Consider the following 13,123-nt stretch of genomic DNA (forward strand, 5'->3'; position numbering starts at 1 on the left):
CCATAGGTCAAGTGACAATAGATGTCATTTTTACATTGCACTTTCAAAGCACAATCCTTATTTCACATCATTGATTTGAAGTCAGGCAAATTATTTGCTCAATAAATTACAGATTGACCTCATTCAAACAACGTGACTATTGCAGCATTTTTGACAAATTTAATTCTGTGGATTGTCAAAAATATCTCTTCAGTTTCTAGTTGAAATATCCACTGAGGGGCACTAAAAACAAGGTTAAATATTCTCCAAAAAAGATCATGGCTGAGTTCGGAAAGGCATACTGCCTGTCAAGAGCGCCGGTGTAGGCGCCTCCTCAACCGGCCACTGGAGATCTAACTCACCTGAATTCTAACCTCTTACCACACTTCCCATAACCCCACATACCTGGCTCGATTGCACGCAGCTGTTCCCCATTACCTCCACTCTATTTAAATCATGCGTGTCTGTGCCATCACTGCGAAGTCTTGTTTGCCCCGGCTGCATTACCGAGCGTTTACAAATCAACCTGCTACTAGATCTCTTGTGTACTTACCCTGCCTGTCTACGACCATGATTATCTGCCGCCTGCCTTTGTTACCTTACGCCAGTCTACCCGTCTTCGATATCTGCTGCCTGCCTGACCACGAACTCGATTGCCTCTAACACTCCAGTCTGCCCCATATCCGAACCTTGCCTGCTTTTGACCTGAACCCTGTCTCTAAATAAAGACTGCTCATGGATCCCAATCAACCTGAGTCTGTGTTACACTGCCCATACTTCTCTTACTATTTCTGCCATGACTGTCAATGGAAAGCTACTTCTAAAATAATAGAAGTAGCTTGTTAGAATATCATTTCAAACTCGACCCATGTTTTTAAGGTTAATACTTTATTTTTACCTTAAACCTTTAACTGAAACCTGATCAATGGTGTCATAAATAGAAAATGTGGGATTAAATAGTATTAACCTTAAAAACCTCACATTTTGTTTCCCGTTTTAATTAAACAAAACTGGTATTCCTAAATTCTACATCTAAACCTATCAGATACTGTCGTGAAAAAAAAAATGTGAGGTGATCTAAACAGACATACTTACCAAAACCCCAAACCTAAACCTAACCAATAGTGTACTAAAAGCAAATGTTAGATAACAACCACAATAGCTGAAACAAGCATGTCATTTCGTGGTGCTTCTTTGACACTTTCAGGTCACGTGTGGACTGCTTTGCTGGTCTTAAACCCAGGTCTTACACGTTGTAAGTCTAACAAACTATTCTGCGCCACTGTACAATTTCACACTTGAAAATAATTTGTTATAGTTAAAGGGTTTCAGTGTCATAAGATTATGTGTGAATCAGAGCGAAAAATATAAGGCATGTAAAACTAATTTTGAAAAAATTTAGTTATAGTAGTGTGATTCTATGAGAACAGGTTGAAAAATTAGCACTCTGGATGCAAGCACGTTTCCATCTGTACTTTCACTTCAATCTCCCCTATGTCTGACTGTCATAGTTTAGGCCTTATGTATGCAAAAATGAGAGACAGGACAAGAGACAGCATGGAGAAGAGAAGATTGAAAGCTGTGCACTCACCTACAGAATAGGGATAGTCATCATAACTTGATCAGGTGGCCATAAATTGTCCATGCCACATCTATGCCAAGTGTCTTGGCATTGACTTTCAAATGAGGGATGTCTATCACTCACAATAGATCATTGTGTGACAGTCTCTCAGCAGGCAGCTCAATACAAGGGTTTGCCATTGCATCTAAACTGTTCTTACCCACAGTCATAGAAACACTGATTGCTTACTGATCAGTGTTTACATGTAAAGTCAGAGCACTTTCAACTGAACAGTTTCCAGAACTCTCTTCTTTCTCTCCGTACATAAAGAGAGCATTCCATTGGTTAGGGTGAACCAGTCCACTTTAGGTACCAAGTTAATACATAAGCACTTTTTATATAATTGATTTCCCAAAGTTTTCAAGTTTACTGCTATGAAATCTACGCATGAACATAAATTCTGATAACAAATTATTGAAAAGTTCGCTTTTGTGTTTTATGTATAATCAATCCCAGACAGAAACTGGAGTGTAATTATTTAAATCAACCTTTTCAGATAATGTGTTTGTGGTTGGTCGCTTTTCTTGTTAGTCAGACCATTAGATCACACTGTGAATTCTGCAACAGTAGGTTGAATTTTTTGCTGCTGAAACCAGTCTAAGCAAGTGAGTATTACTTGTTGTAAATGATGCAACAGTTAACAGGAATGCACATTGTATTAACCCTACTACCTTACCCAAACCCCTACCCTAAACCTAACCATCAGTGGAGTAAACATGTTATTTTAGAGCAAAAATGCAACCTCCAAAGCATGTCTAGGAGGTTGCATGGACAACACACTATAAGAACCGCTAGAGGAAAATGTGTTCACCCTTAAATTGATGTCTGATTGATGTAAAAAAAAATCTGATGGGGTATGACACTTGTTAGTAATTCGCCTAAATGTGGATGATTTCAGGGAAATCAGTGATTTTGGAAGCAACATTTCAATTTACTGTGTGATCATAGTGGTCAGACAGAACCTTCCTGCCTAAGTAGATAGTTATTGGCCAGAATAAGCCACAATGTGGACCAGACTTTATGTAACAAGAAGTCAGAAATTTGGCTCTGCAGGGCTAACAATTGCTTAACGTTACCAAGACAAAAGAGATAATTGCAGACTTCATTAAATATTATGCAGCCCACTCAGCTTTGGATTTGAATGAGGCTGACATGTAAACAGTCCTTGAAGCAGTGAAACCATTCTAGAGGATTCATATCATAAAGTATCTTGAACTCTTGCAACTTGAAACTGGTGGCAACGCAACATTTTCAATCAGTCTGTTTGTTCATGCTGTGTTAGTGAGAAGGCCTGACCCAGGTTCATTAGATTCACAGTTAGTTTCTTACATTTACGTTTATTAATTTAAACATCACACAGCTGCTTCTCAAATGCTTTAATTTTACTTAATAGCTCTGAATGTGATTTGAGATAGAACATTCAAAATGAAAGGTTGGGTTATGAATATTTGGATTACATTCTTTATAACAGGAAAGGACAGTGCAGCAAAATCCTGCAAAGGTTCTTTTGAGTCAAGAGAGTATAGTCCTATTTCATTGTAATCTTAAGGTTGTGAACTAGTCACAGAGGTCTGGTTACTGAATTAATGGTTGACAGCAAAAGCAATAATGTGACTTTCTTTTTGCACTTACTGTATATACTATATAATTGCTCAGTTTAGGGAAGAAGGAGAGCAATTTTGTGCTGGTTTCTTTTGTGCAAATGTTTGCAGTTCAAATGGTCTTTGGCACATCAAGTTGAACTGATCAGCCAAGGTGAATTTTAACACACAATAAAAGATTATTCATGCAACAGATTGTACACAGAGAGTGAGATTGAGATAATGACCTCTCTTTTTCATAAATTCAATAGTTTCCTTACTTTATCTTGCCATTTTCATTTCCTAGCCTGTTTTATTATTATTTTTTTCCCCAGTGTTTCACTATTTTCTCCAGCTGTTTTCCCTCATTTTTCAATTCCAAAGGACTTATAGTTAATTCCTCATGAAAATTCTTAAGGAATTTGCCTGGTCATAGTGCAGTCATAGTGGCAGCATAAGTTTTTTACCCAATACATAAAATATCTTCATAATTTCAGTCACATTTTCCTTAACCTTGTCTTATCATGAGAATCTGAGATGCAACTGTTTATGTAGATAATGTCTTGAGTGACAGAGATTTTTTTGTGGACCATTTCCAGACTTTTACTGTCACTGAGAAAACTCTTGCATATGTATTTTGTATTCTATCAAACTGTTGGGCTGTGGGCAGTGACAGATGTTTCCCATTTGTGTCTATATGACTTGTGCTCTCACTATGTAGATTGTCAGTGGAATCTTGAATTATTAATATATTAACTGTGTGAAGAGATTTATTCTGTTTATATATGTGACCATTTTCTTTCTGCAATATTGTTAAACCTTATGTGTGTCCTAAAGTTCATGCCAAATATGCATACAATATATATTTGCAACTTTGTTTCAATATCATTAAATCAGTGTCAGGAGTTTAAATGTCACGTCACGAAATTACTCAAGGAGCAATACCATCAACCAGTACTTAATGATTTGGATTTTATATATAAAATAATTGATGTACAGGAACTGTTGATTGAATTGTGCTGCCAAATATGATGAAAGGAACAGACCAAAATGTAGGATATTATTCATTGAAAATCTTCCCCTATGCTGCAGTTTTCAAATCTCATTCTCATTTTTACATATTTGAAATGGCACACCATCTTCAGGCATGACAAATTTGAGAACCAACTTTTTCAGTATAAGACACAGGATAAACAAGTTCAGAGTAATTTAAAAACCCACCCCATTCTCTGAGAAAAAAATAAAGACAGACGTATTAATAAAGTATGTTGGAGCAGTGACATTTTCATCACTGAAGTAATGTGTATGTTATCACATTACATTTAACACTAATACCATAATGTAGTAATATGTTACATAAAATACACACCCACACACACACACACACATAAGCGATGTCCCATTTTTAATCTGAATGTGAATGGCAATGAGATTTATGAGCTTCAGTATGAGGGTAAGATTATCAGTGATTGTTACATGGCTTTCTGAAATACTTGCTTATCATTGGTCAATCACACCATCAAGAGGTCTGATATTTCTGAATAATGACATCTGGGAATAAGGTTACATTTTACCAGTCATTCGGGTATTGCAAGTCATCTCTGCTATTTCACATACTGCTCTGTAATAGCTACAAGTAAATTAAAAAAATTATTTAAACTCAAATTGATATTACTTGGTCAAGTAGTTGTGTAGTAAGCAAGTAATGAGCAGTTAGACTGTCATTTTCAAAATATAAACACCTTACAGAACTCTGACGCTAACCGGAGGTGGAATTCAGTGTTTCTGGAGACTCTGCCATCTTATTCTTCTCACATATTAACATTATTTCAACTCAAATTAATATTTAATGTCCAGTCCAGTCATTATCCAAAAAAAATGTAAAAATACCTTCAGGTTGGTACAAGAGTTTATTTTGTGATAAGGACTAGCCGATTGTACATTATCTTTTACATATTGACCTTCAGTCTGTTCTTGACACAGATTTTGTATAGCTTTAATAGACTTAGAATATAGTGTATGAGTTGTATGGACTACTTATATGGTGCTTTATGGTGTTTTCTGTCCATTTTTTTTATTTTTATTTTTTTATTTTATTTATTTTTATGTGTAATAGCAGCTAGATCATGTGTACTCAAAGTTCCAAGAGACCTGGCCTCTACATTTCCTTCACAGCAAAGGTCTGGATAATAATTTGTAGCTTACATGGTGTCAGTGGTTATATGGTTAGGAAATTATGTATCTTTTATGAATAGTTTTTTAGGGGCAGCTGTGGCTCAGGTGGTAGAGCGGGTTGGCCACTAATCACAGGGTTGGTGGTTCAACCCTGCCCACGTGACTCCACATGCCGACGTGACTTTGGGCAAGACACTGAACCCCAAGTTGCTCCCGATGGCAGGCTAGCGCCTTGCATAGCAGCTCTGCCGTCATTGGTGTGTGAGTGTGTTTGTGTTTGTGTGTGTGTGTGTGTGTGTGTGTGTGTGTGTGTGTGTGTGTGTGTGTGTGTGTGTGTGTGTGTGTGTGTGTGTGTGTGTGTGTGTGAATGGGTGAATGAGTGAATGAGTTGACAGTGTAAAGTGCTTTGAAAACCGATAAGGTTAAAAAAGCGCTGATTAAGTGCAGACAATTTACCATTTTTATAACTTGCCACGTTGGCAGCAATAGCACTTTGAAAAAGAAAGAAAAAAATTCTAAACAGTCAAAATAGTCTCTTCAAAACTGGGCAGGATGAGGTTATTTGGGGCCCAGAGACAGTTAAATTAGTGGGTTCTGAGAGATCTTTTACCAAAAGATTCATCAGTCGAGGGCACTTGGATATGAATATTAAAAGTTCAACAGTTTGTATTGAAGCTTAATGACAGCAGTCCAGTTTTGTGTTGAAATGTTTTACATTCAGAATCTATACCTATGTATGGTACATAGGAGGACTTCTGACAAATAAAATAATACTGTGGGTCTCATAGAGAAAATTTTGAAAAATTTAAAAGTCTGAATGGACCATTTTATATTTTCATTAAAGTTAGAATCTACTAACAACAAACAATTTACATAAGAGTTGTGGTGAAGTGCTGAGGTGACACTACTAGTACGAAATCACTACTAGGACAAAATACAGAATAGGAGAGCTGACTACGGCACCCTGTTTTGTTTTTATACACAGGGAAATACTAACCCAATAAGAATAAAGGGCATACAGGCTCAACATTCCAAGGGAAATGGGTCAAGAGACATGGACACAAATGTACAAAATAATTCCCTTTATTAAACATGCACACATAGAACAACAAATACAATAAAATAAGGTACTAGACACTTATTCCATCATTTAAAATTACATAAAAATCTGTGAGTGCTTCACACTAGGCTATAAACACTTAAAAATAGCTTACCCGGAGCAGGTAGGCTACCCGAACTCAGCGATCTACCTGTAAAGACACTTCATTCTCAGGTATACAGTCACTCACACAAGCAGACAGGTGAATCAAGTGTTAATACACAGTGCTGTGTGACAGGGACACCACCACCATAAATGGAGAACGTCTAGCCTCCTAAGCTGGGCCCCAAGCACCTGAAAGAAACACAAGAAATGACAACAAATAAACATCCTATAATAAACCAACAAAAGAACACAAAACTCTGGCCACCAAAGAGGAGACAGAGCTAACATAAACTCAATAAACATGAACAAACAAAATATGGTTGTGAGAAAAGCAGAGGAGAGGGAGGCTGATGGCAAATCGCTGCTAAATTCAGCTTCACAACCAAAAACAAGGATTAATTTCAATTAAAGAATTAAAATCAATAAAATAACACTACTTCCAACCCAAGACAATCTCACTGGCTCCAGGCATCCACATTCAGAAAGAATTCACATTCTTGTATTGAGCCAGTGACTGGATTTGAGGAAAATCAACAAAACAAAAACCAAACAAAAAAGCAACACAAAACAGCAGCATTGGGATTCAGCTCTTCCGCCTTAATGCGGATTAAAGTATTATGGTATGCAGATTATATTGCCTACAAACGGGACAAACAGTGAGAAAAAAAAACTAAAATATGAAACCGGCACTTAATTGTTTCAAAATCACTTACGAGTTCAAAAATGACTGAAGACATATAGTACAAATTACATGAATTACGGATGGAAATGTCATGCTTTGATGCACATTATAAGATATGTAGGCATTTCTTAAACTTTTTCTTTTAAGAAAACGGTCACAGTTTGGTGATGGGGGCATGTGGCAATCAGTGCAGGGCTGAGCTTTTCACCTGCAGATGACCGTCTTTTAGGTAATTGCATTGAACTGAAAGCATTCATTCCCAAACAGAACAAGTCTAATTATCCTTTACTAAAATTCTACTAAGAGACTTCAGAGTGTTGAAGGATCATAAGTCTTTCCCTTCAAATGAAAACAAAGCATAACTATCATACTGTGAACTGCTGAGCATAACTTTTTATCAAGCTATACAAAAAAAAGGACAACAATACTACCCTAAAAGTTTCTTGAGTTTCTAAAACTTCTGTATGTCATTGTAATGTGTTGTCATCTCTCCCGCTTATTCATAATGCATCCGGCCCTTTGTTGAACAAGATTGACGATATGAACGAACAACATGCAGCTTTTCCACCCCGTTAGATCATCGTTCATGATGACTGATTCATCGTGTCGGTCGCAAACGAGTTTACCAGTACATTTAGTTCGTTCACAAATTAAGTGACCAACTAGTTCAGTAAAGGGATGTATTCGTTCAGTGGGTCCAACCAATGATATGTACCATCACAGCCCGCTCTCTAATGCTATTGGCTTGCGCTAAAGTCAGTCTTTACAAGCACGACAAAGCATTTGTGTTCAAATGTATGAAGACAGTTTAAAAATTTGATTTGAAACACCATAACTGCTTTCACCACAAATGGCAGGTCTTATTTTCCCCATATTTTTTTCAAATTCTGGGCTTATTTATTTATCAGACAAAGAAAAAGTTTTAAAAAAAGTCTAAATATCTTACACTGTGCATCAAAGCATGACATTTCCATCTGTAATTCATGTCATTTTTACTGTACATCTTCAGTAATATTTACACATTCATAAATTGGGGATTGGGTTATGTGAATACCTATAAACTTGTCTTAAGTGCATTTCACCCCTATCTCTCATTGTTGAAAGCGATTGACTCATATATCAAACTGAACGAACTACACGCCTTCTCTCATTCAGTCATTCAGCAAATCTTTATTTATTAATATATTCAGTTTGTTCACAAATAACCTCTCATTTCATTCAGACTCAAATGACCAACAAGTTCAGGGAAGGTGCGTATTTGTTCAGTGGGTCAAACCAAATGATATGCTCCTTCACAGCATGCACTCAAATGTTGTTGGATCATGCTATAGTCAGTCTTTAAAGGCATGAAAAGCAGCAGAGCTCATTGGCTCCGAAACGGAGAGACTTCAGTGAATATGAGTCTGTGTATGAAGGTGAACGAGAATGGTATATAGTAGTATATAGTATAAATATTTCAATAGATAGTCTCTGTCAAGTACACAAACAATTCTTAAGCAACACTAAAATGAGTCAATTTATCACCTTAAGGGTTTATCTAAAACAGGGTTCTCAACCTTTTGCAAGCTGGGCCCCCCCAAAGCTGGTTCATTGCAGTTGGGGCCCCAGTGCCCCCCACCCCGCCCCGCCCCGCCCCATGCTTTATTGTTGTTATTATTATTATTATTATTATTATTATTATAATTGGCAGTAGCACCAGACTTCTAATGTGAGCTTGCAGGCTTTATTATTATTATTATTATTATTATGAGTAGTAGTAGGCCTATCATCATTACTAGGCTATTGCTATATAATTATATGAGGTTACATGCTTTATTGTTGTTATTATTATTATTATTATTATCATCAGTAGGCCTATTATCATTACTAGGCTATTGCTATAATTGGGAATTGGCACCAGACCTCTGATATTAATTTATGCTTTATTATTGTTATTATTACTAGGCCTAATAGTAGGCATCATCTGCATTTTTTACAGAAGCTTGCTGGTAGGTGATGTTAATGTGAGACCTGAGCCTGCTTTGCCTCGCAAAGATCCTCAATTCTTGGCTCAATGTTTGATAAACATAGCCTCAAATCATCCTCGATTTGTGCACGATTGCGGTATTTCGTTTTGAGTGCAGTTATTTTTGAGAATCCTGCCTCACACAAATATGTCGACGTGAAAGGAAGGAGAATCTTCAAGGCAACGTCACAGAGATCAGGGTATTCCTGCATCAATGCTGCCCAGAATGACGAAAGAGGGCAGGAGCTAAAGAGTTCCTTCAGTCTACTGTCACTCTTCAGCTCAATAAGCTGTTCCTGCATATCAATTGATAGCTCATTTGCTGTGCACACAAACGGATCTCGAACCCACGCAAAAGAGCGATAATATGAGTTTTCGCGGCCTTGCAAAGACAGGTTGAAATCAAACAAATGAGCGCCGTTTTCTAAAGTCTATGAGCGCAGCACACACAAATAAACTAAATTGACATACTGCAGTTAAATTTCAAAATGTGGTGTTTTTATATTTATAACATTTGAATACAGTTCAGCAACATACATCACACGACCTGACGACCAAGAGAGCTGACAATTGACCATCACTTAATTTACCATCACCTCACGATTGAAAATGTGACACTGATTTCATATGACAGTTCAACAAACAAGTTAATAATATTAAGTCACTTACATTTTAGACGAAATAATGACTGTTTTGGTCTATTTTAGCAGCGAAAATAGATCCAATGAATCCAAACAAAGATCACAGCATAGCCATAGCGCATCTCACAGCAATACTCAATCGTGTTTTGAATGATTCAGTGTTGTGAACAAATCGGTTGAGTCAAAGATTCAGTGACCCATTCACAAACATCTGTCTCATTCTTGATGAATCGGCCGTTTGAACGAATCGTTTGAATGAATGACTCAATGACTCGCTTAATGAAACAGCTTATGCTTATCACCTGCATTTGCGCTCACTATTGACAAACCAATCAAATTTGTTCAAAACTTTTTTTTAAAAATCAGTCCAAACACATTTTAATTTTTATTCAGGAGTTATGTATATACAAAACTATAACTTTTTATGACAGTAGTTTAGTGAGAAAAAAAATGTGCCCCAAAAAAATTTTTTTCCACTTTTTTTCCCCTTCTATCGTAGCCTACTCGCGCCCCCCCCCCCCACCCCCCCGGAAGAGTGTCCGGAGGCGCGCCCCACCAGTTGAGAACCACTGATCTAAAACATCTATTTTCACATGACTAAGTACTAGCATTTCAAAATTAGACTTTAATGTCTTTCAGACTTGGAAGATTATATCTCTTGTGTCTTTGTGAGGCACCTTATTTAGTCACTTAGTGGATGAAAAAGAAGTTAACTCTGTAATAGTACCCTTGTCTCTAAGTTGATGTGGCTGTCTGACTTGAAAATAACTGCAATCTAATGCATTTTAGTCATTACAGTAACATATTGATCGCTTTTCTTAGCTTTATCTTTATTTCCTCATGGTGTTCATTATACCTGAATTGATTCAAATTAGATTTAATCTTGCCATTGAGTATGGGCTTTTTTATTGAAAGCGTTATATTAAACCCACACTAGATTGGCATCCTCCTTTATCTACTCTAATTAGCTGTGCTCTGATGTATTGTTTGTTTCATAAAGCTTAAATGCTCTACTTGACTTAAACCTGTGCTGCTTGTTGTTTGTTTGTTTATATGAATGTCTTTATTTTATTGCAGGAGTGTACTCATGAGAGACTCAAGTAGATGGTGGGCAGCTGTCCTGCTCTGGGGGTCAGCTCTGATTGCAGAGCCACTCCCTGGCAAGGAAGGATTTACCCCGTTGACTTATCGACCTCTTGTCAGATTCCGTCACAAGGTATTGATCTTTCCTAATTCATTAGCCATCCCTTAACAAGAGGAGACTTCTGTCTGGCCAGTTACAATGCTAATTCTGTTTTGATACCCCTCTGTGGATGATTTAAAAATGTTTCCTCTTCATGAACAGAATATCAGATATGCATAACATTTACACTAAAAAACATTGGATCTTTCACTATGGGCATTTAGAACTGCAGGAGAGCATTTCAACTGTGCTGAAATCAAGATAAAACTACCCAGCATGATTGCATAAGTGAATGTTTATTGACTGGCTGTTGCAGTGGGTGAGCTTTGTGGACACACACAGTAAGATACCAGCAATTGAGGTGTTTTTCTTCCACTCAAAAACATAATGCAGCTCTAACAAGCCTCAAATTTAATGCTTTTCCTCTATATCTATTTATCCATCCATCCATCCATCCATCCATCCGTCCATCCAGCCTGTAAATCCTAATATATAAATATGAATCCTGAATATATAATTGTAATTCTGAATATACTGTATCATTTTAATTCTGAATATATAGTTATAAATCCTGAATATATTAATTTATACAAATTTAGTTTAGGTCCTCAAATCCGATTGGACAAGAGGCGTTCCATTTACATTTTTACATTTATTCATTTGGCAGATGCTTTTATCCAAAGCGACTTACAAAAGAAGAATACATTATAAGCGAATCATCTTAAGGAGACAGTGGTACAAAAAGTGCCATATCATAAAGTTTCACTAGCATCAGAATAGTAGTATTCAAGACAGATTAAAATACAACAATAATTATTTATTTTTTTAGTAACTGGTTAAGTGCTCATGGAAAAGATTTTTCTTTTAAAGAAGGCAATTTTTTTAAATTGAGTCAGCTTCACGGAAGGAGTTGAGAAGGTCATTCCACCAACGTGTTTTGGTGCCTCTTTGTATTGGTACAACAAGGCAATGTTCCTTAGTCGACCGCAGGCTTCTGTTGGGAACTTAGCTCTGCAGAAATGATCTGAAATTCTTCTATCCATTTCTGATCTAACCTGTTTCAGATGGCATTATATTTTGCTATCAAAATAGTCAATTTTTGCATGTGGTTTGCTGGTTATTTGATCATTAGAATAGAATAGATGGCATAGACAGATACGCAGTGTTTTATTGACTCAGTGGGGTACCTTTGAATATCATATTGCTTGTGTGTGGCTAGAGTTAACAGTTTCTTGCCAGCATGTTTGATTTTCTCCTCTCATGTGCAGAGCAGTTTAAGTCTTTAATATATATTTACAAAAATGTTTTGCAATCTTTTAAAAAAGTTTCACCAAGGAACATCAGCGACAGACGAAAAGTCAGGGGGTTATTTGAACAGCCAAACCACAGTATGTAAATGTTCTCAGTTCTTATTCTCAGCTAATTATTTATTTCCAGTTTTTTGGTTGTTGTTTTTGGAACATGACAAATTTAGTTCCCCTTCTGTCGCTCTCTCCACGTTGTGTCAGAGAAGCGACACTAGGGGTCTCTCTCTTGAGCGCCGATATTCACCTCTGAACTATGAAAAAAGGCCAATGAGAGTTGGCAGCAAGTATTTGCATGTCCCGCCCCCGGACATACGGGTATTTAAGCGGCGCAAATACGGGAGTTCATTCAGAAAATTTCTTCGGAGCCGATGGTCGTGTTTGCAGACTGCTGCGTTCTACACACCGAGTTCCTGCTATCCTCTGCTGCATGCTGTTGTATTCTACGGCGCACAACAGCGGCTTTCTCCTGTTTGCACGGCTGTGCACTTCCTGCCCCTGAGCGCATTGACAGTTGCAGATAAGAAAGATCTCTCACGAGTTCTTTCATTCATAAAAGAGTGATTTTATTTAAAAGAGTAATTTCCTCTAAAAGAGCAAAAAACACAGCAGCGTTGAACGTCCTTTTAAGGACGCATCTTTGTAAAGATGCCTTTCCGCCCCTGTGTTGTTCCTGGATGCGGTAGAGTACTCTCCGCTTCCGATGGCCATAGGCGTTGTCTCGTGTGTCTGGGCAGTGATCACACTGA

General features: G+C 37.2%; 1 protein-coding gene across 1 annotated transcript in view; it reads left to right on the forward strand.

Moving 5' to 3' along the window:
* The window catches only part of fstl5 (follistatin-like 5), a 246,588-nt gene that overhangs the window by 14,181 nt on the left and 219,284 nt on the right, over window positions 1-13,123 (forward strand). Inside the window, 1 exon segment of the mRNA XM_052149538.1 lies at window positions 10,965-11,103. Within this exon segment, the coding sequence (XP_052005498.1) occupies window positions 10,975-11,103 (129 nt within the window). The 5' untranslated portion in view covers window positions 10,965-10,974.

This window comes from Xyrauchen texanus, chromosome 19 (genome assembly GCF_025860055.1).
Source record: "Xyrauchen texanus isolate HMW12.3.18 chromosome 19, RBS_HiC_50CHRs, whole genome shotgun sequence".
NCBI classification, from domain to species: Eukaryota; Metazoa; Chordata; class Actinopteri; order Cypriniformes; family Catostomidae; genus Xyrauchen; species Xyrauchen texanus.